The sequence below is a fragment of the Nematostella vectensis genome, chromosome 1 (genome assembly GCF_932526225.1).
Source record: "Nematostella vectensis chromosome 1, jaNemVect1.1, whole genome shotgun sequence".
Classification (NCBI taxonomy): domain Eukaryota; kingdom Metazoa; phylum Cnidaria; class Anthozoa; order Actiniaria; family Edwardsiidae; genus Nematostella; species Nematostella vectensis.
Genome location: NC_064034.1, coordinates 11758078 through 11780589, shown reverse-complemented (window position 1 = coordinate 11780589; position 22512 = coordinate 11758078). Strand labels below are relative to the sequence as shown.

The 22512-nt window shown below is 36.9% G+C and overlaps 1 protein-coding gene and 1 long non-coding RNA gene across 3 annotated transcripts; one reads left to right on the top strand and one right to left on the bottom strand.

Moving 5' to 3' along the window:
- Window positions 1-54: 54 nt before the first annotated feature.
- Window positions 55-11726, bottom strand: LOC5517443 (E3 ubiquitin-protein ligase RNF220). 2 transcript variants are annotated; one of them, XM_048731934.1, is made up of 16 exons: window positions 11597-11726; window positions 10211-10876; window positions 5590-5710; window positions 5104-5149; window positions 4667-4762; window positions 4493-4532; window positions 4332-4373; window positions 4073-4218; window positions 3701-3812; window positions 3282-3468; window positions 2921-2991; window positions 2775-2829; window positions 2457-2511; window positions 1687-1731; window positions 1384-1458; window positions 55-1039 (listed from the first exon to the last, which is right to left on the bottom strand). In XM_048731934.1, exons 1-16 carry the CDS (start codon window positions 11706-11708, stop codon window positions 968-970), a joined length of 1941 nt encoding a protein of 646 aa, XP_048587891.1. In that variant the 5' UTR covers window positions 11709-11726; the 3' UTR covers window positions 55-967. The 2 variants fall into 2 exon arrangements, with proteins under 2 accessions (XP_048587891.1, XP_048587892.1); XM_048731935.1 differs by lacking the exon at window positions 11597-11726 and having other exon boundaries at window positions 10211-11590.
- Window positions 11727-13184: 1458 nt separating this feature from the next.
- On the top strand, window positions 13185-15164 carry LOC125571814. The gene is made up of 2 exons (XR_007313586.1): window positions 13185-13683; window positions 14209-15164. It is a non-coding gene; the product is annotated as an uncharacterized LOC125571814 (long non-coding RNA).
- The last annotated feature ends 7348 nt before the right edge of the window (window positions 15165-22512 follow it).

Genomic DNA, 22512 nt, shown 5'->3' with positions numbered 1-22512 from the left:
CAATTTGTACATTTGATATTTTATAACCCTTTTTCCTTGGACTTGAAACAGTTATTGAGATTCCATAAGTTTTATTTTCTGTCTTATTTACAACACACAATTTCTACTATTTACAGCAGCTAACGCATTTTTAACCATTGACAAACAAATGTGTATTAGCCTATGTCCAACTAGATAGCCTTTAAAAAAAAAGAAATAAAAATTTTCAATAGAAGAAAAGCCTGACGTTTCAGAACAGGGACCCCATTCCACGCCCATGACAAAACAATGCAGGAAAACATACAAATAACTCTCAAAACATGAAGGCCACCGTACATATTAAATACAAGTTCTAATTTATACAAGATCCCTCATCACTGGTGATCATGAATGATTCTAATATTAAAATTATGGTAGGAAATTAAAATATAACTGCTGACAACGGCGTTGTCAGTAACGGCTCTGCCAATAAAGAGGTACTTTTGTTAGCGCTGTCTTCACGACTCGCTTGGAACTCTGAGGACTCCAGATTTATTTAGACATGATTGAGAGGTCTAGAATTCCGTCTAAATTGACAATAAATATTTTGATTGCTGTGCTGGTTTGTGTCTTCCGCCGAGGCCGTATTTTGTGCGGCATCATTCCGACTGAGTCACTCAGCTAACGTGATAGCCCCATTCAGGGGACCGTTTACGTCATAAGACAGGTCAAGTTATTTGCACCTGCTCGATTTACTCCTTTTACGTGACTGTCAATGTAATGACAAGGATCACGTGATGATCACATGATGGCGCAGGCCACATGATTTGCACTGCGCGGTATCTTCGTTTACGTGACTGTTCACATAATAACCTGGCATGATTAACACCTCAGTTTACTGTAGCCGCCTCATTCACGTGTGTGTGTTCCTGTTTCTCCCTGACAGACCTAACCCTGATATCCTTTCTCTCAAAGAGATCCGACTCTATGACTCGTTCTGGCGCCGATTTCAGAGGTAGATTTTGCGCAGGTCGTTTGGAGATGTGATCATGTTGCACTGGGGGCAAAGCTTCTTAGCGCCCTAAAACAGAACAGATACGAGCATGAATAAGACGTACGCGTTTCGGAGCGGGGATAAGGGAGTTTGTGGTAGTAGGGGTCGTGATAGCTAGCACTGGCATTAAAACGTTACTTTAAGGTTCGGTTATCAGGTAGTGCAGTGACGCAAACGCCTAGAACTGAGCCTGCCAAGTCTACAAGTCTGCCAGTCTCTATGGTCATGGTTCCATCAAACATGCTCAACATGTGAGATAGCTAAGTTTAGATTGTTGAAATTAATTCCTGGAAATATGGTCTCTGGACAGGAGGGCAGGGAGAAGGAGAAGAAAAGGAAACGCAGAGAAGAGTTGAGCATGGCGGACGTACCAGGGTCCTCAGCCAGCATTCTTCACAGTGCACATGCCAACAGGAGATGGATACCAGAGGAACTGTGTATGGTTCCTGGACAAGAAGAGGAAACACAAGTCAGCTTGAACTTCAACACGGTCAAATGTGGCCTTCAAGGAATACATAGTTATAAACATAGTTTAAAAAAATGTCATAAGCGGGCTTCCAGAGGAAAAAAAAAATAAACAGATGTGGGCTTAGTTGAAAACGGAGTAAGATGCGACCTACAAGGAAGAAAGAGCTAGGTGAAAGGTTTATTCACCAATCTCTATCGTTACTCACCATGCAAATAAGGCACTTGACTTTTTCTGTGACGGACTGCTTCTCCTGTACAACACGAGATAGTGTTATTATCAGGCAAGGATACACATGAGATAGTGTTATTATCAGGCAAGGATACACATGAGATAGTGTTATTATCAGGCAAGGATACACAAGAGATAGTGTTATTATCAGGCAAGAATACACATGAGATAGTGTTATTATCAGGCAAGGATACACATGAGATAGTGTTATTATCAGGCAAGGATACACATGAGATAGTGTTATTATCAGGCAAGGATACACATGAGATAGTGTTATTATCCGGCAAGGATACACATGAGATATTGTTATTATCAGGCAAGGATAGACATGAGATAGTGCTACTATCAGACAAGGATACACATGAGATAGTGCTACTATCAGACAAGGATAGACATGAGATAGTGTTACTACAGTATCAAGCAAGGATAGATGTGAGAAAGTGATATTATCAGGTAAGGATACACATGAGATAGTGTTATTATCAGGCAAGGATAGACATGAGATAGTGCTACTATCAGGCAAGGATAGACATGAGATAGTGCTACTATCAGACAAGGATAGACATGAGACAGTGCTACTATCAGACAAGGATAGACATGAGATATGGTTACTACAGTATCAAGCAAGGATAGATGTGAGAAAGTGATATTATCAGGTAAGGATACACATGAGATAAAGTTACTACAGTATCAAGCAAGGATAGATGTGAGAAAGTGATATTATCAGGTAAGGATAATAATTCTTACCAAGTCTTTCACCTTGCTTTTTAAGGAGTTGATGACTACTCCGGGATCACTTGCACTGAAAGGGAATAAATTAAATCTGTCGTTGTTAGAAAATGCTACTTTGTTACATTAACAGAAGGCGTTCCCAGCCCTCTTGAAAAGGAAGGGGATTCATAAAACATAAAAGGTGAGCTTTTACAATCGAAGCAGCGTAAAAGGGGTGGGGGCACAACCTTGCTATTGCTACGTTAAATACAAAACCCTTGCCACTAGATAGCAGTACAAAGTTTGGATGGGGAAGAAGAGCAAAGACAGGTGAGTGTCAATCTTATTACTTACTCCTTGTCTGACTTATCCTTCTCTTCTGTTGTCTTCTCTTCTGCATGCCCGTTTTCTAAAAAGTAGACACAAAAAGTAAGTTAAAGGTAACAAAGAATTATATCCACGAACAACAAGAAAAAAAAACTTCAAATGAGTGCGCTAACCTCTTTCATCTTCAGACCAACGTGTTCGAGGGGGAGTATCTGTGTTTCTAGAGGCAGGAGAGTTCTCACAGCTGAAAAAGGATTTGTCCACACGGATTAGTACGTGTTCCACTTGTTAATATTAAAGCCCGTAACAACAGTGCAAGGACTTGGGGGTTAAAACACTTGATCTGCCCAGTATTGTTGGCAAACAAATTTTTTTGCACACTATATTGCATGATGATGAAAGGCTACTGGCAAGCCTTATCTTGGGTCAACTGAGCGAGGCTATGTAATAAGCGTAAAAATCTATAAAGATATCAATAATCAAAATAAAACAAAACAGTGTCCCACAAGTGGAATCTAGAGCATATGACTGCACCTTAGCACAGCTCCTCTCAAGGCTTGTCGTGCACGATCTTCACCCGGTTCATCAGCACTGCAGGGGATAACATCGCTCTCGCTATACTGTGGTTTGCCAAATTCCTCGCTGTCATCTCCATCGATATTGAGGTCGGCATCATCTTCTTCATTGATCTTCCTCTTGATTCCTGTCTGGAATCCAGATGCTGCAAATGTTGAGAAAAGGCTTTGATCAAATTATTGTTTAAAGCCTCATAAAACAGAGTCAGCTTTGTCATGTATTGGCGTTCCCAGGAAAAACCGAAAGCTCTTGGAACAAACGTCTCTCAATATTGCTTAAATAAAATGAAAAAAAATAGCTACTGTATGTAGGCATCATTTGAGATACAGGCCGTGACGGTCTCCAGTTACATTTGCTGAGTGATAAAGGATACCCACCTTTGAAGCCTCCCTCTAGGAGGGATGTTGCTCGGATTCTGGTCTGGCCCGCCCACTCGTACTCTTCAAACGAAGATGTCTGGCCGTTCACCTCATCAGATGCCTCACCCCTCTGAGTACAATTGACAACAAAATGTGTAAATAACCACAACAAGTTGTAATGGAAGCAGCCATGGACAAACCAACACAATATGTTTTATTAGACATAACAATAGAACAATGCAATAGAAGCAGTGGTTACTTTCCTATTCTAAATGTCTGAAAATCTCCAGTGGAAATACCCATTTTAAACTCTTAAGGTAAAAGGCGCTTGTTTTTTTTTTTGTTGGCAACAAGTGCCAACTACATAATGCCTTGTTATTGTCAGCTGACCTTTCTAAGGCATGACTCCACATGTGCGTTCAGCTCTTCTCCACTGCCATGAATGACTGACTCGCATACAGGGCAGGTAGCCGATTTGACACCAGAGGTACCCACGTCATGGTTATCATGGTAGACAACAGGGTTAATGGGTGAGCCTAGAAATTAGATATATAGGAGATTGTCATGAGGCAAGCTAAATCAGAAGGGTCTACTATAAAAAAGCTGATTATATTTATTATTCTGATGACAAATAATGGTTTATACTTACTTTGAGCACTTCTTGATCGAGTAGATTTAGCAGAGGACCGACCTGAGTAAAAATCATTCCATCAGTTTTATTAAGAGTCTTTTTATTATTGTTTCATTTAATAGCACAAATTTTAAAACTTGGTCAAGTAAAAAAAAATAAAAAATGACAGACATAATTACCTTGCCTTGCCATTCTGTTTGCACAAACTCGTAAATAAGTCTAAAGAGAAGAAACATATCTATCAGTGGCTACTCTTTGTAAAATGTAAAAATGTATAATAATAATAATAATAAATTGTTTGTACAACTATTTTGTACACTAGTACAGATACATGGTCTTAAAGAAAAACCTACTTGATGTCTTGTACTGGCAGGGGTGTCGTCGTTAGGAATGTTAGGCTGTTGGCCCTCTTGTTTGATTCTCTTATTTACTGTCTGTGAGTGAACCATCTGATGAAAGGATACAGACCAATTGATGTTCAGCTAAACTAAGTGTTATTTGAGTATTTTCTGTTGTCTCATAACAATTCCTAGGAGAATATGTATGATGGTATGACTAGAAAGACTACAGACAAGTTTTAGAGCTTATGATCTGCACAGGTGTGCTGGAATCAGGGAAATAAATAAACACAGGCGGGTTGAAATGATAAATTTTGTGGCTTTGTAAAAAAAAGCATTTTAAAATAGCTAGGTTCCATAAAAGAGGGAGGTCACAAAGCCACATCTTAAAAAACAGTGCTTTAGTAAATTTTCTTTAAAGATGTACCAATTGTACATTCAAAATCCCTAACCTTTCTCGCTTGGGCAGCAGCTTCTCGTTGACTTCTTCTTGTCTTTCTGAGACACAACAATTTCAATTGGTAATTTAAAGCTAGCTCAAGCCTTTTAGTCTGTTGACCAACCTCATGCACATGAGAAGACTCATTTTAGTGGTGAACTAAATCAATTTAAATCTGCCATATTATATATTTCTAAACTTGCATAAAAAACACATTGTCACCAGTTTACTACCGGTCGATTACCTAACACTATCCGATGATTTTTAACGGAAAATGTGAAAAATATTTCAAAATATTGAAAGCAGTGTGTCTATTGGAAGTTTCTTTGAGGGTGTGATTGATAATTTAGAGCAGATGGCCTGTTTTATATCTCAGATTTTAATAGATTCTTTTGTCTTTTAACGGTTAAGGTTTCTGTCGGACCTCCGGAAGTAAACTGGTGACAATGAGGCTTTAATTACAGAAAAAAAATTGCTGGTTAATTTGATGCCCACCCACCTCGTATCTTCACCAAGCCGTTCAATCTCCCACGCAAGGTGGCTCTGCATCTCTCCTGCTCGAATCGTTAATCCACAAATGGGGCAGGACGGGGTGTGTCCTGCTGACAATTTTCTTTTTGCTAAAAAGAACAATATTATCTGTTATGCACGGAAAAGATTTGCTAGTGCAATTGTAACTGATTTTCAGTCAAGTTAAAAGTGCATTTTAAGTACAGATTTTCCTAAATGAAAGGCTTGAAGTTCGCTGATGTTGTCTGAGCAAACTTTTGACAAAGTCAAGGGTTATAAATACAGTAAATGAATCAAAAATAATAAATAAATAAAATACACCCAAGAGGTCATATCTTGACTGATCCCTCCAGTAAATGAATAAACCAAACAAAATAAGCAATATTGCACTAAAATTTAATATATTTAGGTTTTTATATGATCAGAATATCTTAAAAGAGACCCCTTAATATAAGGCATTTTCACCACCTGATCCCTCCTTCCCTCAAGTGATTTATTTTATCATTCTTTTGACCATACAAAACTGTATTTGATTATTTATATTTTCTTATTCTCAATACATAGAAATGAATACAGGGAAACAATACAGCTATTTCTTAACCCCTGCTAGAAACTTCCCTAACCCCTGATTTTCCTGACAAATGCAAACATGCAAGGGCAAACTGAATACACAGTTTAAAAGGGTTGAAAAGACATTGTGTGAAGTCTAGTGAGAAGCAAAATGAGTCCTATTAACTTGTCTGCTGGGTAAATAGTCTGGCTTGATAATGTGCAATAAGGATTTGTAATGTTTAACATTTTTTTGTTGAAGTATTTATCTTACTCAACTTCCATTGGCAACAAAAACATTCTCGGAAAGTATTTTGGTTAATGCATCTGAAAGCACAAGTACATGCTCAACCGAAAGACTTATTTCCCACTTCCCCCCCTATTTTCAATCATTTACATCTATCAACATATGCAAGGAAGATAATGATCAAATTAGATTATTAGAATGAGCTGTCTTTATCCAATTTCTAGACAATAGCCAAAAAAATACTATTTTCCATGTGTCGGTTTGTAGAACATTATCATACTAGCTTTGATTAACTGCAAATACAGTCTCTAAGAACTTAGGGAAAACCACGACTACCATAGTCTCTCAAAGCAATTATAATTAAATCTTGCTTCAACTGTTGTTTTAGCTCCGAAAAGTTAAACACAATGTTCTTTTCCCCAGAAAATGCTACCATAGGGATTACAGTAAACCTAGATTCCTTAAAAAAATGCCATCAATTTAAAAAGAAGAAAAACAAATTTATTACATGGGAAAAAAGTGTAAAGTCAAGTTTTTGTTAAAATCTAATTTTCAAAGATTAATAATGACTTTCCTGATTTTGGTTTTGGATGAACAATTACCTGTCTGCTTTAATTAATATATACTGATTTATGTGGTAAAGCTAACTACTGTAAATTAATAATGTCTGTCACAAAAAGTTATTCCAATGACATTCTTAGTGATCTTAAGGTGCTAACAAGGGAATTAACCCAATAAAATTGTGTCTTAATGAGAAAAATTAACTATGAAATTTTGCTACTGTATGTTTTAAAGCCTTCTACCAGTAAAATGTAGAACATAAGCAAAATTCATAAATTGAAAGGAAAATAACAAAAAGAGTGGTAGTCATTAATAGGAAGCATGCAAAGTAATAAAAAGTAAAAAAGATCTTAAATCAAGGTATACGCACATGCAGAACATCCATTTTCTTGAGCATTATGCAGTTTGTAATCAGACACAGTATTCCTGATGAATTTGAAATCTACCTTTACCATAAATATTATCTTTTTCAACTCTAAGTACACTTAGACTTAAGACTTACTCTAAAATGATCAAGTTTCACTTGGGTGCAATAAAACTGAAAAAAGAGGACAATACCAAAGACAATTTATTTACCTGGTTTAACTACAGAAACAATATATGGTGCAATGAATGTTTAAAACGAGTATATAATGGCTTTGTGAGGTATCTCAGGAGTCCATTCGGACTGTGTGTCAAAGTGTGTACACAGTGTGAGAAAGTTGTACTCATACAACAGCCAGTGCAAGAAGTTAAGTGGACGTCACTTGATAGCATAAGGGCTGGAGCGAGTAGTTTAAAAGAAATGGGAAATTTGATAGTCAAACACACCCTGCAGTGCCCAAGAGATGGGAAAAGAAAGAAAGCATTCTTCAGAGTGAAGACTTGTAACTAACAGCAACTTCAAAAACAACACTTCACTTAGTCATTAAGACTCTACCTGAAAACAATGCTTCACTGTGAAACAATAAAATCTCATAAATGCTTTTTAAACAAAGGTTCTAAATAGAGGTTATATAAATTCTAAAAGGTAGAGTCTTTAAAGTCTGAATGGTTACATATCAAGTTAAATTTCTTAAAGTGATATCAACAAAGCTGTTTAAGCGGTAGTGTATGCACCTAACAAAAGAGCTGTGATAAAGGATTAAAGGCACATTGAAGATTTGCTTGCACACAAGTAGAAGTGTGGGTACTTAAACATGGTTGTCTAGCCATAATGTGTGTGCATTTACACTAATGTTTCGGTTAATCAGACTCACAGGGGCCTGTGTTATTACTGAGTCGACTTTAAAAACCTTTAGTAAAATGAAAATTAACCATGATGGCTGCCAAAGCCATGTACACTTAGCTTCAGGCACTTTGGTTTAAGTGAGCCATTCTCAAAAAGAGGACTAAAAGCTTTTAAAATGTAGCAATAATTTCTGTTTTAAACTCAAATTCTTTATTACTTTCTGAGCAAAACTTGGCTTGCTGCCTTGTGGTGTGGCTGTGCACTTTAATTTTTAATAAATAGAGCCAGGGTACACTAAAATCCTTGAATAAACTATAATATAATATTTAAAAAGCAGTTTGTGAGGAGTGGTGGGAAGCATTAAGGAGGTGGAATGGATGATGCTTGTGTATGAAATGGTTCAAACCATCATGACAACATGTCAGCTATTCACATGTGAAATAAAGAGGGTTGCCCAAGGGTTGTTTAAGCAGCATGTCTGCACTATATAATCCCCAATATTGAACAACCCTCAATTTGGATAGCTGCCAACTTTGACAAGATACTGTTTAAGGCACCTCAGATAAACATTAAACAACTGTGACTCTTTAAATTAGCATTTTATAGTCCTTCTTTCCTAACACTCTGACACAAACATGACAAGTACTAAAGCTTACTATTTTCAGACCTTCAAAATGCTTTACTTAAAATGACACTTACAGTCAGTATCCACTAAAACTAAGCTTCCCACACAGTTAAAAGAGAAAAAATGTGACACATTCTCAAATCTCATTAATTGTTGCAATTTGTGTGGGTCTGGTTTTGATTAAAAGAAGTTAAGTTTCCTGAAAGGAGTCAGGTATAGTTTGATGTACAGTCAATTCCAAATTGAAATAGAAATTAATTTTGAAAGATTTGCCAATTTTGTGGTCGGCACAAATTAAAGTTAAAGCAATTAGGACACAGTATCACCATCGATTTTTTTTACCATGTCTTTAAGTTGAAAATGAGTATTTTAACAACACACTACAGGTTTGAAGACAACTTAAATGAAACTTAAACCTGCTAAAGAAGAACTACTTAACTGACTCTTTATCAAACAAAGCTGGACTGATCAAGGAGATCTTCCTGCACTCCATGGTAACAGATTTGGGCTAACAGTATTCTAGTGTTGTTTATGCAAATCCAGCAGCTGGGTAGTCAAATTAAAAGAAGTGTTTTACACATCAGCTTTTTTTCCTAACTGGGTTCTATCCTGACAACTCTCAATGAATATGGACACCCGCAGAAAGAAAACCTTTCATTACAATTCCCCACGCCCTATGTTCTCAAGATGAATTGCTCTATCCAAGAAACTATGTTCATTGGAACAATTTAAGGAGGATGGGCCACCAGTTAGGAACTACCAAAGTTGACACCAGGAAAAATTAGTGCTTTTAAATAAAGTTAAAATGGTGTTTTAATGACCTCTTACTAACTAAGGGAGGTTATAACAATAAAATAGAACCTTCTTTTAAAGCTTATACAGTATATTAAAACTATAGTTGAAATCCCATTGGATAAACAATAAGATAAATTAAAGAGTTTGGTTATATTTCAACTGCAGGAAAAAAACAAGTCCTTAATTAATTTCTACTTTTAATTTTTCACAAGTTTTGAAAGGCCTTTTCTTTTCTCTTAGATCAGAACAAAAGAATAACTGCTGTGTGCTATATATTTAGCATTTAGATTAGCATTCAAGGAATAAAACTTAAACTGAATAGTTGGCTTTTTTGCTGAGTTAATAAATTGTACGGATAAATTAATTATAGAATCCTGTTTAACTCACAATATGTTAACTTACTGGTTATCTAAATGACAAAGTAAGTCCCTTTTTACACAAAGCTACCAAAATGGAGCTTATTTAAATGAGTTTAGGTTTAACCAGGTGGTTTATATTTCATTTTGTAACTCTATGCACCATTTCTTGAAAAGGTGATACTCTTTAAGTATGCCAATTTAAAAAATATATACATATGAAGGGGAATATATGAAAAATATTTTTTTTATGAAATCACAACTTACGTCTCTCCTTTAGAGTTTCCTCCCTTTGTCGGTTACAACATTCAGTGGACTCATTTTGTTCTGTTTTCACTTTAACTGCTCCTTCAAATGTGCCCCCAATATCGCTGTTGTCATTTGAGTGTGTGCTTCGTGGGCTAGGGCTTGCAGAATGCTCTCCATTTTGATACACTGGTTCTCTGTCTAGTTTCTTGGGGGAAACTCTTTCTTTACTGCTCATTCTTTCTCTCTCTAGTTCTAAGTTCACCCCCTTATGGTGATAGATACTCTCAAATCCCCGCTCCCTCTCAAGCAGACCCCTCTGTTGCTGCAGGTGGTGGAATGAGAAACTATGCTCATGCGGGTTGATTCGACGAAATGCACTTGCACTGTTGAATACTGCGGTAGGTCCACTGGCCTTGTGAAGTAGTCCAGGGCTCAAGTGGGGATGAAGCTGAAAAAAGTGTGGGCTATAATCCGGAGAGACTCTTTCTAGGTATGGATCACCGCCTTGGCTGTGGTACAAGGAAAGATGTGATGCTCTGTGTTGGTAGGGAGAAGAGCTCAAAACCATGCGATGAACTGCATTACTGTCCAAGTACGCACTATTTGGAGATGAATACACTGGGTGGTAATCATTTATTGAGCCAGGAGATGAATCTGAAGATCTTGTGGCATCTGCAGTTGAAGCTAGAACCATTAATGCAGGAGATTTCAGTGGATTTGGAACAAACGCTGCGCCTCCTAATTTTTCCATCATATCTGTAGCTTTTTTTGAAGAACAATCCTAAGCAGCGATATCAGGTTAAATTCTCTGGCCTGAAGATCCTATTTTCTCTTGAAAGTTTCACTTTTCTGATTCCCAGAAATCCGAAAGAATGAACTGTCTTTCTTGATAGTTTTTCAGCAAATATACTCCAGCCTTATGATTTTTTTAAACTAATAAGTTGGTTAAAACCCGACATGATTAAACCAATTTAGTCCTAATAATCTCACAATTTAAATAAAAGGCAGAAAAGCACAGCTCTATCTAGGGAAACTCCTCTCACTCAGCAAAGTCCGGTTCACAATTTATGGTCTCCACACAACAAATTCTCGTAGATGTCTCAAATGAAATAAAATGCACAATTTTCCATGCTAGCTCAATAAAACTTGTTGTCAGGGACGAAAATTGCTAAACAACCAAAAGTCCTGTTAACTAAAAGAACAGTCCGAACGAAATCGTGACAGTAAGCAGCCCTTCGAAAGCACGAATCCCACGAGGGAATGTCCCGTAAAATACAGCAGTTTTTGTGAACTGTTGGCTCGAGTGAGTGCTAACGCTTAACTGAGAAGCACACTGTCCGGAAGATGAGGAGGATTTACAATGGATAGAACTGCGCTCGGCCTGACTCAAAATCACAAACTAACCTGCAGCTGGAAGACTCCGATGTTTTATGTTGTTGTTGATCGCGCATGCGCATGGCGAGTAATGCTTGGACGCGGTACCGCATTTGAAGTCTGGGTCCGAATTCGAAGCCATTCAATCACATCGGTTCTTTACCCCCAGTCTAAATAGCATTTTTACCAATCATGAAATTCTGATATTTCAAAAGGAACCTGCTGATTAGCCTACTTACACTAACATTTGCCTCGCGATGGTTGCAAAGATTTCGGCAAACATCCGTTCGAGCACAAAGTTTTAATAAAAATTTCCACTGAAAAAACACCTCGCCATATCGAAGTGATTGCTGTTATTCATTTGAAATTTGCGAGAAGAAAATTTATTTAGAACCACAAATAGATCTTTGCATACGTTGAAATCAAATTTAACAGTTTGTAAGAGCGACGGGGGATGATGTACTTTTTTATGTGGCGCGAACACGACGAAACTTGATATACACGCGCATACAAAATTCGGTTTAGTAAACTCAGTCCTTTGGCTTGATTAGCGAGTCTGACGAATAAAGTTGTAAACTAAGCTAAATTATCTCAAGCAAACGATAACACAGTTTTTTTAATGAACAAATGGAAAGAATGGAAACTTTGATAAATGTAGTGCCAAGTGCGGTGTTTACCAAGATTTGCGCAAAGCTTGGCACTTGAATGCTGGTCGCACTTCAACAATTAACCAGCCAACAAAATTTTCCGGTTGTACGGACCAACTATCCCTATCAATTAGTTCCCCGATGTTTTAGGAAGTTTCCGTTTTTAAATATTTATTAAATGAAGAGTCCGACTTTTGAATAGGCAGGATACAAATTTATCAAAACTCGGCTGGACAGAACGAAATCCTGCGTAGAATCTTTGTTACCTTCGGCATAAGAAATATACCTATATCATATGGATATGTAACCTCTTGTTAAAAAAATACAAATGATACTTGATCACAATAACTATTTACCGGGAGCCACTCCTCGTGACTTTACACACAATTTCAAAAGTTTTTTTATATTTTTTTTTTCTTAAAATGATTTCACATTTTCAAGGTCAAATCTTGTCTTTTCTGTAAAAAGCTGAAGTATTCTGGTACATAATTTCCATTTTGTGAATAAAGAGTAACATTCATTGAAATATTTTGAACATCATTTACACCACTCCGACTCCGTCGGCAGAAAAAGCGGCTAGAAGTTATTTGAAGGCATTTCCTCCATTTATTGCTATAAGTTGAGTATAAATACTCTAAATGTGCGTACTTAGGTTTTATTCTCTTAGCCTTTTAGCTCAAATTCCGTAAACAAATTGAAGAAAAATCAGGACGCAGTATATGTACTTTTGTTTGGGTTAAGATTGGTAATTTACTTCCCGTAAAAATACGAAGTTTAGAAATATCAAACACATTAACTCCTTTACTCCTCTTATCAACAATCACGAAAAACTACCTCGACAAGATTTAACCAATTTCTATGCTAATTGTACCCTATTTAGACTTGAAAATAAACTACACTCAAAATCCAAGGGCTTATGCTGGGGCCTTTAACAAATTGTGCAAGTATTTTGTCTAAAGTAACAACGCATTTACCATAAGTTTAAGAGGAAAATCACCCTTTGACTCGATAAACTATGTTATCATTGGGCTTTTCTTCAAAAATCGCTCTCTAATGAAAAAGTTCTCTCCCGCCGTTCTTTTGATACAAAGCGGAAGATAGTATGCAAAGGCGGGTAGAATAAAGCAATATTGTACGGTACATCTTCACTGTAAGCCCCAGGAAAACCATTGTCATTTCTCTTGAGCCCCCCAACATAGACAAGGATAAAGTTTGGATAGTGTTTCGTAAAAGCTGTGACGGACTGATTCACTTAGACAGAGACATATGCGCACAACGCCTCCCACAAAACACTGAATATGTTGTATTTCCGTAAAGCGCCTTACGGGTTTGCACTTTCCCGTGAAGAAATGGAAATCTTTCAATTGAAAATCACAAATCAAAATGAAATCTGTTAAAGCAATCATCTAAGAGTTGATGGCGTGTGTAAACAAACTCCCAGCTCTTGCAAAGAAAGGCGCGCGCCGTCAGGTAAAATTAATTGTGCCAGAAAAATTAGATAAAAAATTAGCGGCATTCAATTGTTTAACCGCCTAGTACTTAGGATTTTCATTTGCAAAAGAAAGGTTTTACCGTTAAAAGAGCACTGTTTGCCCAGCTTTAGATGAGCAACTGATTGTTGTGAAAGAAAAAAAAAAATACTTGGTTTCCAGTGTTAAGTATTTGCTCACTCCCTCGTATTGTCCTGTATCTCTTACCGAAAACAACTCCTTTTTTTGTTGTTTTAACTTGCAAATGAAAGTCCCGAAGCTTAAATTTGAATTCTACAGCTGTCTGTAGCTTTTGTCTTCAGAAATGATTGTATTATGCCTGTTAATAAAGCAAAATTAATCAAGAGTACAGGCGCATTGTTTGCGAACTCTAAACACTCCGAACTCAGAAAGGTAGTCTAACCCTTCTCTTGAAACTAATAGCGCGCGAAGAACAAATAAAAGCGCAGTTCAATGGCAGACCATTTATAAATCTTGACTCATTTTGACGGCTAATTTCTTTCAGAGAGCGCATTTGTCAAAAGCTGAATCACGACTGGCCTATCAGAAAGCAGAAATCTCCATTTCCTTACACATACTTGTGGAAAAGGCCGTTTGAAGAGTGGAAGTTTAACTCTAGCGCAATTTTCACCTGGTTAAAGTACATTTCCATATGGTAAACACGCAAATTTATGGCATGTTTCAACAACGAAAAAGTAAAGTGTTCAAGGATTTGTAAAAAAAAAGTTATGATCAATAGGGGAACGCGAAAGAAATCCTTGCTGCCTACTGGATTCATTTGAAGTTGGAAATCATCCTTTTCGTCGTATCATGAGAAAATAAGTAATTTTATGGTGCCGGATGATTCAAATAAGTAAAGCAAATGAGCTATATCGTCTAAAAAATGCCAAAAAGGACAAATATTCCCGGTTTCGAAGAAGATGATGGATTATGTTCTGATATTATACTATACGTTTAAAACTGTATACTAGTGGTTTTCCTAGAAGTCTCTCGTTTTTTCCCCCTTTCCCGTGACATCTCGCTTGTAAGTTTATCAGAGTGAGCAGAAAAAAGCACTGACAAACCCTGTTAATAGTGAATTTATTCAAATTCTATATTCTTTGTTTTAACAGATTAGCTCAGTTAACCTCCGAATAATTAGTTTTCAAATATACAGACACACGTCCAAAACACGCGAGAATAAAAAAAACATTAAAAACCCGACTTCGCCAGAATCTCTCTAAGTTACCAAATGCCAAAATCCATTTTAAATTCTTCTCAAGCTAAATTCGTAACTCACTTTGGCAAAATAAATCTCTGGGTAACAAATCGTTTTTTGCCCGAGGGCAAAGAAATTCACTATGCTCAGTTCTCCCGAACTAAAGAGCAATTACCAAGCTACCTACAAAGACTGCATTGTTTATTTTTCACTATTTTGTATCACTTGGAACTACTAATATTAAAATAGAGAACTTTCTCGTATTGTTTGGCTGCGTTAGATGCATCGCTAGTATTTAAAAATAGAACTTGTCATTTCAGCTTAGCTAGCTGGGAAGGGAACACGCTTTCTTTTATTTTTAATGTTTATGCTGAAGGGTGTAATGTTTTTAGGGGTAATCAATGTAGATTTGAGAGAATGTCTGAAGGGTAATGCTATCCAGTTACTATACACTAAACAATTGATTGAAAGTGTAACTTGTGGGAAATCGTGCGTTGTTAACCAAGTGTTACGTATACGAATTATCCCATTCCCGGCATTAACGCAAGAACTCCCCCGTCTCAAATAAAATTGTCTTCGGTATCACTAAGGCGGTGTTTACTTTCTCGATTAAATGACTCGTGGAAAGTCACATTTTATAATCCATAAAAACCGAACAACAAAGCAGCCGCTCTGACGGTAGAGACAGATTTCTCAGGACATTTTATATCTTCGGCGAATTAACGACGGAAAAAGCCATTTTTAAAGAAAACTGAGCGGTCATAAAATTCGAAATGATAAGTGGATATGGATAGTGCTTGTTATGTTGAGAAGACTCGTTCTACATCATTTATTTTACCAAGTCGTTAAAATCGAGATAAGATCGGAGGGACCAGTTCCTCAAAGTGGGTTAAACAGCTGGATCGAGTGGCGGAGTGGAGATCTTACACTTTCCGTAAATTACTGTTTCAATCAAATTCTCCATTCGCTTCACAAATCAATTTCGTTTTTGACAAATATTTAACTAATATTGACTTTCTTAACCAGATTAGAAGCTTCGCAATACCGTCTGAAAGACTAATAAACATTTATTTGCGTGTCCCTGGTTGTCAGCGAAAAAGGAATACTCCCAAGAAGAGCAAGGAGTTGTTTGGCGGCACTAAATACGCAATAAAAACACCTTTTTCGCTAATCATTTAGATCACCCAAATGCGCAACAAAAGAGCCATTGCTGGCCCTTTAATCATGACCCTGATGTATTTACCGGTAAATACCCTGAGTTTTATAGCCCTTGTCGTAATGCCGCGGCATTTATCAAACTATTGTGAATGGCGGTGTTCGTTTAGACTTGGACTTACAAAGGCAAATTGTACCTCCCAATATTATTGGGCATTGGGCGCATGTGGGTTAATCAGTTTGTTCCATGACTCTCTTCGCTGACAGGATATGCTACTAAGACCTCGCTTATAAAACAATTGCTCACTGATTAGTTATTCTTTTGGTTTGTATCGAGTTCTGCTCATACACTTGACGGAACTAGAATGAAAAGGAAAGGATTATAAAGTGTTAGTCGGAGGAAGTCGCGCGACTTTCTTCGTTAACTCGCAGCAGTAGGAGGTTTGACAATAAGACAAAGTAGAATTTTCAGTAATTACTCTACTCATAACCACCCTAAAATAAGACTAATGGCCAGACTAGTACTCCAGCGTGCTCCAAAGGAGTCCTTTTAAGATGACAAATCACTAAACAGCAGCGAAAAGGCAAAGTTGTGGAAAGTAAACTCGCATAAACAAGTTTCAATCTATTCACACCTATTTTTCCTTGAAAGAGTAAAGAATAGTCTAAACTGAATTAATAGCAGGTGTATTTAAAAGTAATTATTTCTTGTCTATTCATATAATTTATTATATTCCATACTAAGAAAGTCATCGCAGGTTCTCTTGAATAAGCCAAGAGATCACTGTCAAAAAGAGATTTACCGCAGAGGATAAGGTTACGAGTAGAAGGATTTTTAGTGACAAGTAAACTATATAAATTCTAAATGAATAAAAACTGTTTTAACATTTCGATTACTTTGGGATGGATGAAATAGAAACTATTAGAGTTTTATTAAGAAAAAATCACATAAAATTGGAATCTTTATTTTATTCTTGGATATATATAGTTTTAAGTGAATTTCTATTTTCAGCAAATAAATGGCTAAAAGTTAAACAGCGCAATTTGTATACTTCGAGTTTGTATTTTGCATTTTGCCTCGAGCTACCCAAGACCAGACCAACGGAGCTTTTATTTCTTAAATCAGAAACAATTTAATTGAAAGACTACAACAAAGCATAAGACAAAGACTTCTTGCTGTAGTTAAAACCACCACGTGAATGGTGCAGTTTTTCCATGACAACCGAGAGCTCTGCTAACCGTGCGTGCTAGGAAACTACTAGAAACCAAAGGCACGATAGATTATGTGGAATATCAACAACGTTGCCAAACGAGCCAGGTTTTAACTTCTGGTCGGTAAATTTTTTCCTTGCCACGCAAGGGAAAAAAGGTTCATTTCTGCCATCTCTCTAATTGGTAAATGCATTGGGCTTTTGTTCGTTCAGAGGCACGCTCAGCCAATAAAACACATTTGCAGCGAACAAGAAGTTGTCAAAGCAAAGCAGCTCAAATTATACGTCTTCTTTTCAAAATGCAGTCAACGTGACTTGACAAAAGACAATACTTGATTACGCAGGGCAACCAGATATTCCGTTATATCGTTAACGCAAAGTTGTATAGAACCGATATTGCACTGAGCTTTTTTTTTCGACATAAGGGCGATAAGGAGTTGCTATATATTTAGTAAATTTTTCTGCGGAGTAATTGTTTGCATCTATTTCCCTTTTAAACATTAATGAACTCAACTGTTAAAGACACAAAAGTGTGGGATTTGTAGAAGCCTAATCGCTGAGAGACAGTGGGAGGAAGGAGGAGGTGTTTTGGGCTTAGTTTTTCTCAGGTTGGACAAAAGCAGGCCCTATGATTTGGGCACAATTTTACAATTACACATATTCAAAGCAAAATATTCTTTTCAATTAGTGGAGTGCAAATGTGTTAAAATTGGCCTCCTAGCCTGAACAAAAGTTTATACTCTACATAGAGTATGGTATTCTAAAGAAGCTTCAAGGCAAAAATTAAACAACAATCGATTGTTTTTCTACTAGTCTTGTACTAGTTAGAGGGCAGAATACACTTTTTCTAAATTTAAATGATAAATTCAAATATTAAAGTGATGAAATTATTGCAGAATTTAAACTAATCAAGAAGTAAAATTCGAAAAATAGGAAAGGCAGTTAATTGGTTTTCGAAAGCCAATAAAGTGCGCGCATTTTTTTTTTATAGGCAGCATGCTCACATCATCGCTTCAGGCTTAACCATTAAAAAAAAACTAATGAAGAAATTTTCTTTATGCTCAAATCTAACAAGTCATCGAGTAAAACACGTTTTAGGGGTATCATTTCCATTTTCTGAATACTTTTTTAACGACAATTTTAAAAATAACAACAAAATATAAAGGGATATATTAGGGGAAAATAAATTGTCTTTGAACTCCAGAAATCTAGCTCTTGTCTGGCGCCACAAAGCAAATTAGCTAATATGTAGACGTAATAACCAGTGCTAAGTAGATGTGCACCGTCTTTAATCATAACTCAACAAAGCCTGACTCAGAGCACTACACCACTGTCATCAGGATAAAGGCATATTGTCTTTTGTCAAAGACCTGTTTTTTTATGGCTTTCCCTGAAACGCTTTTCGCTGCCATACAAAACAAAAGATTTTTATTTAACAGGCAAATATCTGCACGTGTGACTTGTCAACTCAGTAAACCCAGGATTGTGCAACAATGTGTGAACACTCAATGACTTCAAAGTGATAACATGTTCGAAAAAATCTAGGCAATGCTGTTGATACTTCTTTTTGGCAAATCGCGCGCTAAATTTAGCTTTGTTTATAAGATAAATAAATGCAGTGCAAAAATTTATTTTGTGGAGATTTTCGGAAAGAGATTTTCCTTTGTTGCATTTTCAAAATTTCACATCCAACCTTGCTTTAGGGGCTTGAGACTGCATTCCGAGGCTTTGTTAAGATAATAAAACAAAACTGTTTTCATGGCAAGAATACCTTTTTTCAACTCAGCTTTCCGAATTATTTGTGTTTGTTACTTTTATATAAGTTAAAATCTTTATCATAGTTCAGTCAAAACTCAAAATTATAAAACGACAAACTTAAATATTTGTATAAACTACGGAACTTTTTAACTTCTATGTTTATTTCTTTTATTAAACAATTTAGAGATAAGTCTGAGAAAATGGTATTTATCTTTACCGGGAAGTGGAAGGTTTGTTGATTTTAGAAGAGCACTGTTTGTGCGGGTTTGTACCGCTACTCTCACGAAGTCCTGACTCCACTAAATTGGCGCAAACTTCTTTTCCATGATAAACATCCGATAACAAACTTAAATATTTTTACAAACATAGGAAGTTGAGAAACTTTATTTCTTTAATTAGACGCAAGCTGGGAAGTCAAACAGAGAGTTCCCATTGAAAACTAGATTTATTTGTCTACTACAAATGAAACGCCGCCAAAAAAGAGAACGAAAAAAGCTTCATATAAAAACATCATAGAATAAAAAAATATATAATCATTTTATTAACAATGGGTTCTAAGTTCCGAAAGGCTTTATTATTTTAAAGAAACTATTTGTTTATCAGTATCTTTTAAAAAAACAGGAGGAGAGGTGTTTAACACTGAGTAATAGTACACTGGCAAATTAAATTTCTGAGTCGGTGTGTTATATTTACGTTCGCGTTTTAGAAGTCTCGGATGCAGTTTTCCGGTTAACTAACACATGAAACAAAAGGCGTTTTGCTTACAATAACCTAATCTCTAATCTTGGTCTTTTAAAAACAAGTATGCATTAAGCAGGCACCGAGACTTCCTCTGTTTTTTCTGAGAGCACAATCTATAACTGTCTGCAATAGCGGAGTATTTTGTTTTCACGCAGATAAAAGTTATTGTGTGATTTTTTTCTCTACCTATGCCTGGTGTAACCCCAGTGTCGTTTTGTTAAATCGTGACGATGATTAGCTCAGATCCCAGCAAGAGCTAACGTAATAGGCTTTTGGTATCGATCTTCTTAGAGAGACAACACTAAGAACCTTTTGCTGTAAACAATTAGGCCTGCAGTAAAGTTCATTTTGGGAAGATAAAAGCTGTGACGAACAAACTATATTACTCTCTAAGAGATTATCAGCCCAAACACCCAATTGAAGCCTCTGGCTAGGGAACTTGCTAAAATCAACACAAGCGATTTTCTTGAGATATATATCTTGAATAATAGCCTTTCTTCTGATTAAATAATCTCTGTTAAGTCTCACGTTCCGGTTTCTCGACTCCCCATGCAAGAGCTATGCCTTCAAAATATTTGTTGTTTTACGAGCGATTTTATGCACATTTACTGAGAATTTTTGTAAAAGTAAACAGTTCTACCTATGCAAATAGCGAATTTAACTACCCGGCGACGCCCAAATTGTAATTGACCGACGGAAGGGTCAAAAACAGTTGCAACCATGTAATTAAAAAGTATACAACCTTAAATATTTTCTACTCAATTTTTGTTTTAATTTTGCGGTGCCCTTTTCGTGATTGATTTATAGATAGTTCGCCACGATAAATAACCAACTTAAGGTGGTATGTAGATATAAAACAATACAATAACAGCGGACTATTAGCTTTCTTCTCGAGAAGAGATACAGATACAAAAGAGGTTGGCATTGCAGCTGGCTTTATCCAAAATCACGGTGAGTAAGCTACGCACGAATCAACAATGAAAAAGGATCCTTTCAAGCGGAAGCTGAAAATTCCGAAACGGAGGTTTACTAAGTTCTGGCATCAGATTAGAGCAAGCTAGTACCTCCCGAGGCAGTCAGCGCCGTCAAAATGGCTACAACTATCAATTCCGAGTCACTTGCGCCAATCTGCAAGACTTCATTAGCCAGTTTATCGGTTTAGTGCCAGCTTTAGCCACGGAAACGGTTCTTTTACCAGTGATAGAGCGGCGCATATCTCCAAATGAGCGCCCAAGGTTGTTTTTCGCTTTTTTACATTTATCGATCAAAAACATCCGTTATGGTGTGTTCTTTTGCTAGGGAGAAGGCCCGAACCAATTCCAAACCAGATCCTTTGTAAAGGAAATTTAACCGATTACTAATCAGGTGATCGCGAAAAGTAGGTGTGTTTAGAATTATGAGAGGGAATAGATCAAAGGTTTTCCCCCGCTTTTTACCCCAGCTATCTTAATTATTGCGTGCACCTTTAAACGCACTTTTTACATTGAGTCACATACAAGCTTTACAAATTTAATAACTTTCTAGCAAACGATTACACAATTTTCCATATTTTCTATTTTTTAGAAGGATGTCTTGACGAAACATTAGTTTTTCACTGAATTTGCAAAAGCGCCACTTTCTGTCTGCCTCGACATCTTTAGAATTAAAACCCTCTTGCAGAGGCCCTCGTTCCGGTACTAAAGGATCGCTCTGTACAATACATTTTAAGTGATGCACTTTTCTAATACATTATAGTTTAAATGGTTCTAAAAGTGATTAGGTCTATAGGAGTGCAGCTCAGCTAGTCTGCTTAAGCGAAGCTTCCTGAACATTTAGTGACGAAAACACAACAATAAATATTTTTAAGTAATGTAAGTGTGAGATTTACAAGCGGTGAATCTTAAATGTTTTTTTTTCTTTATTAAAATCATTTGTGTTGGTGTGCTTTTTCTAGCGCATAGCCGGGTGAAAGTGGGGTACTTCTTTTCTAGTGATAAGTACTTTGTTTTTCCGTCCTATATAATAATATACACAATCCATCTTGAATTTGCCTCGTTTGGTTTTATATTTGCGTTACGCAGCACTCGAAAAATATAGCAAGACGTTGTACCCTCGCTATAGCTACAAACGTTCACTTATGAATTCTAAATGTGAATACTCTAATGACCCGTGGAAACAGTGCCTGCATTGATGACAAAATCTGGCGCAAATGAAATACTTGTGACCGACCTGCTTCGCAGTACACCCCAACATGGTTGGCCAGCGCATCTCGTCGCATAGGGACCTTACGCAATGACGACGGTGACGGCATTAAGAACGGCACGCGTAAAACGGGAAATAGGGAAATGCCTTTCTAGATTTGCCGTCGTGGACGAATATATATAATTCCTCGAATCACTAAGTAATGCTGCTTTCATCAGGGATCATTCCTGAAGACAATCACTGCAAAAGATCAACAACATTACTACATTTTATTTAGCATTCGTGAGTGTGCGCGTCCTTGATGCCGCTGCCATCGTCGTTGCGTAAGATCCCTATTGGCGCCGTTTCCACGGGGCTACTCGCACGTCGCACGTATATTAGCACCAGCACTAGTGGCTCAGTAGGCGTAGAGGACAAACACCGTAAATACAGCATCACCGAGCCCAAGATGGGCCCAAAGACTCTCTTTGTAATTAAACCATGTCAAACAAAAATGCAAAGTAGTTTAGCCAAAATTTTCTTTTCCCACCAAGCGCGCCTGGGTTAGTAATGCAAGCCAAAGATT

Bases quoted from the DNA above. Each gene is read 5' to 3' on its own strand.
- LOC5517443 (XM_048731934.1), bottom strand. From the start codon at position 11,708: ATGGCTTCGAATTCGGACCCAGACTTCAAATGCGGTACCGCGTCCAAG. The intron at 3,813-4,072 runs GTCAGCTGACAA...AATTGTACTCAG, and splicing joins TGGAGTCATGCCTTAGAAAG to AGGGGTGAGGCATCTGATGA. The intron at 3,469-3,700 runs GTGGGTATCCTT...CAACATTTGCAG, and splicing joins CCTAGAGGGAGGCTTCAAAG to CATCTGGATTCCAGACAGGA.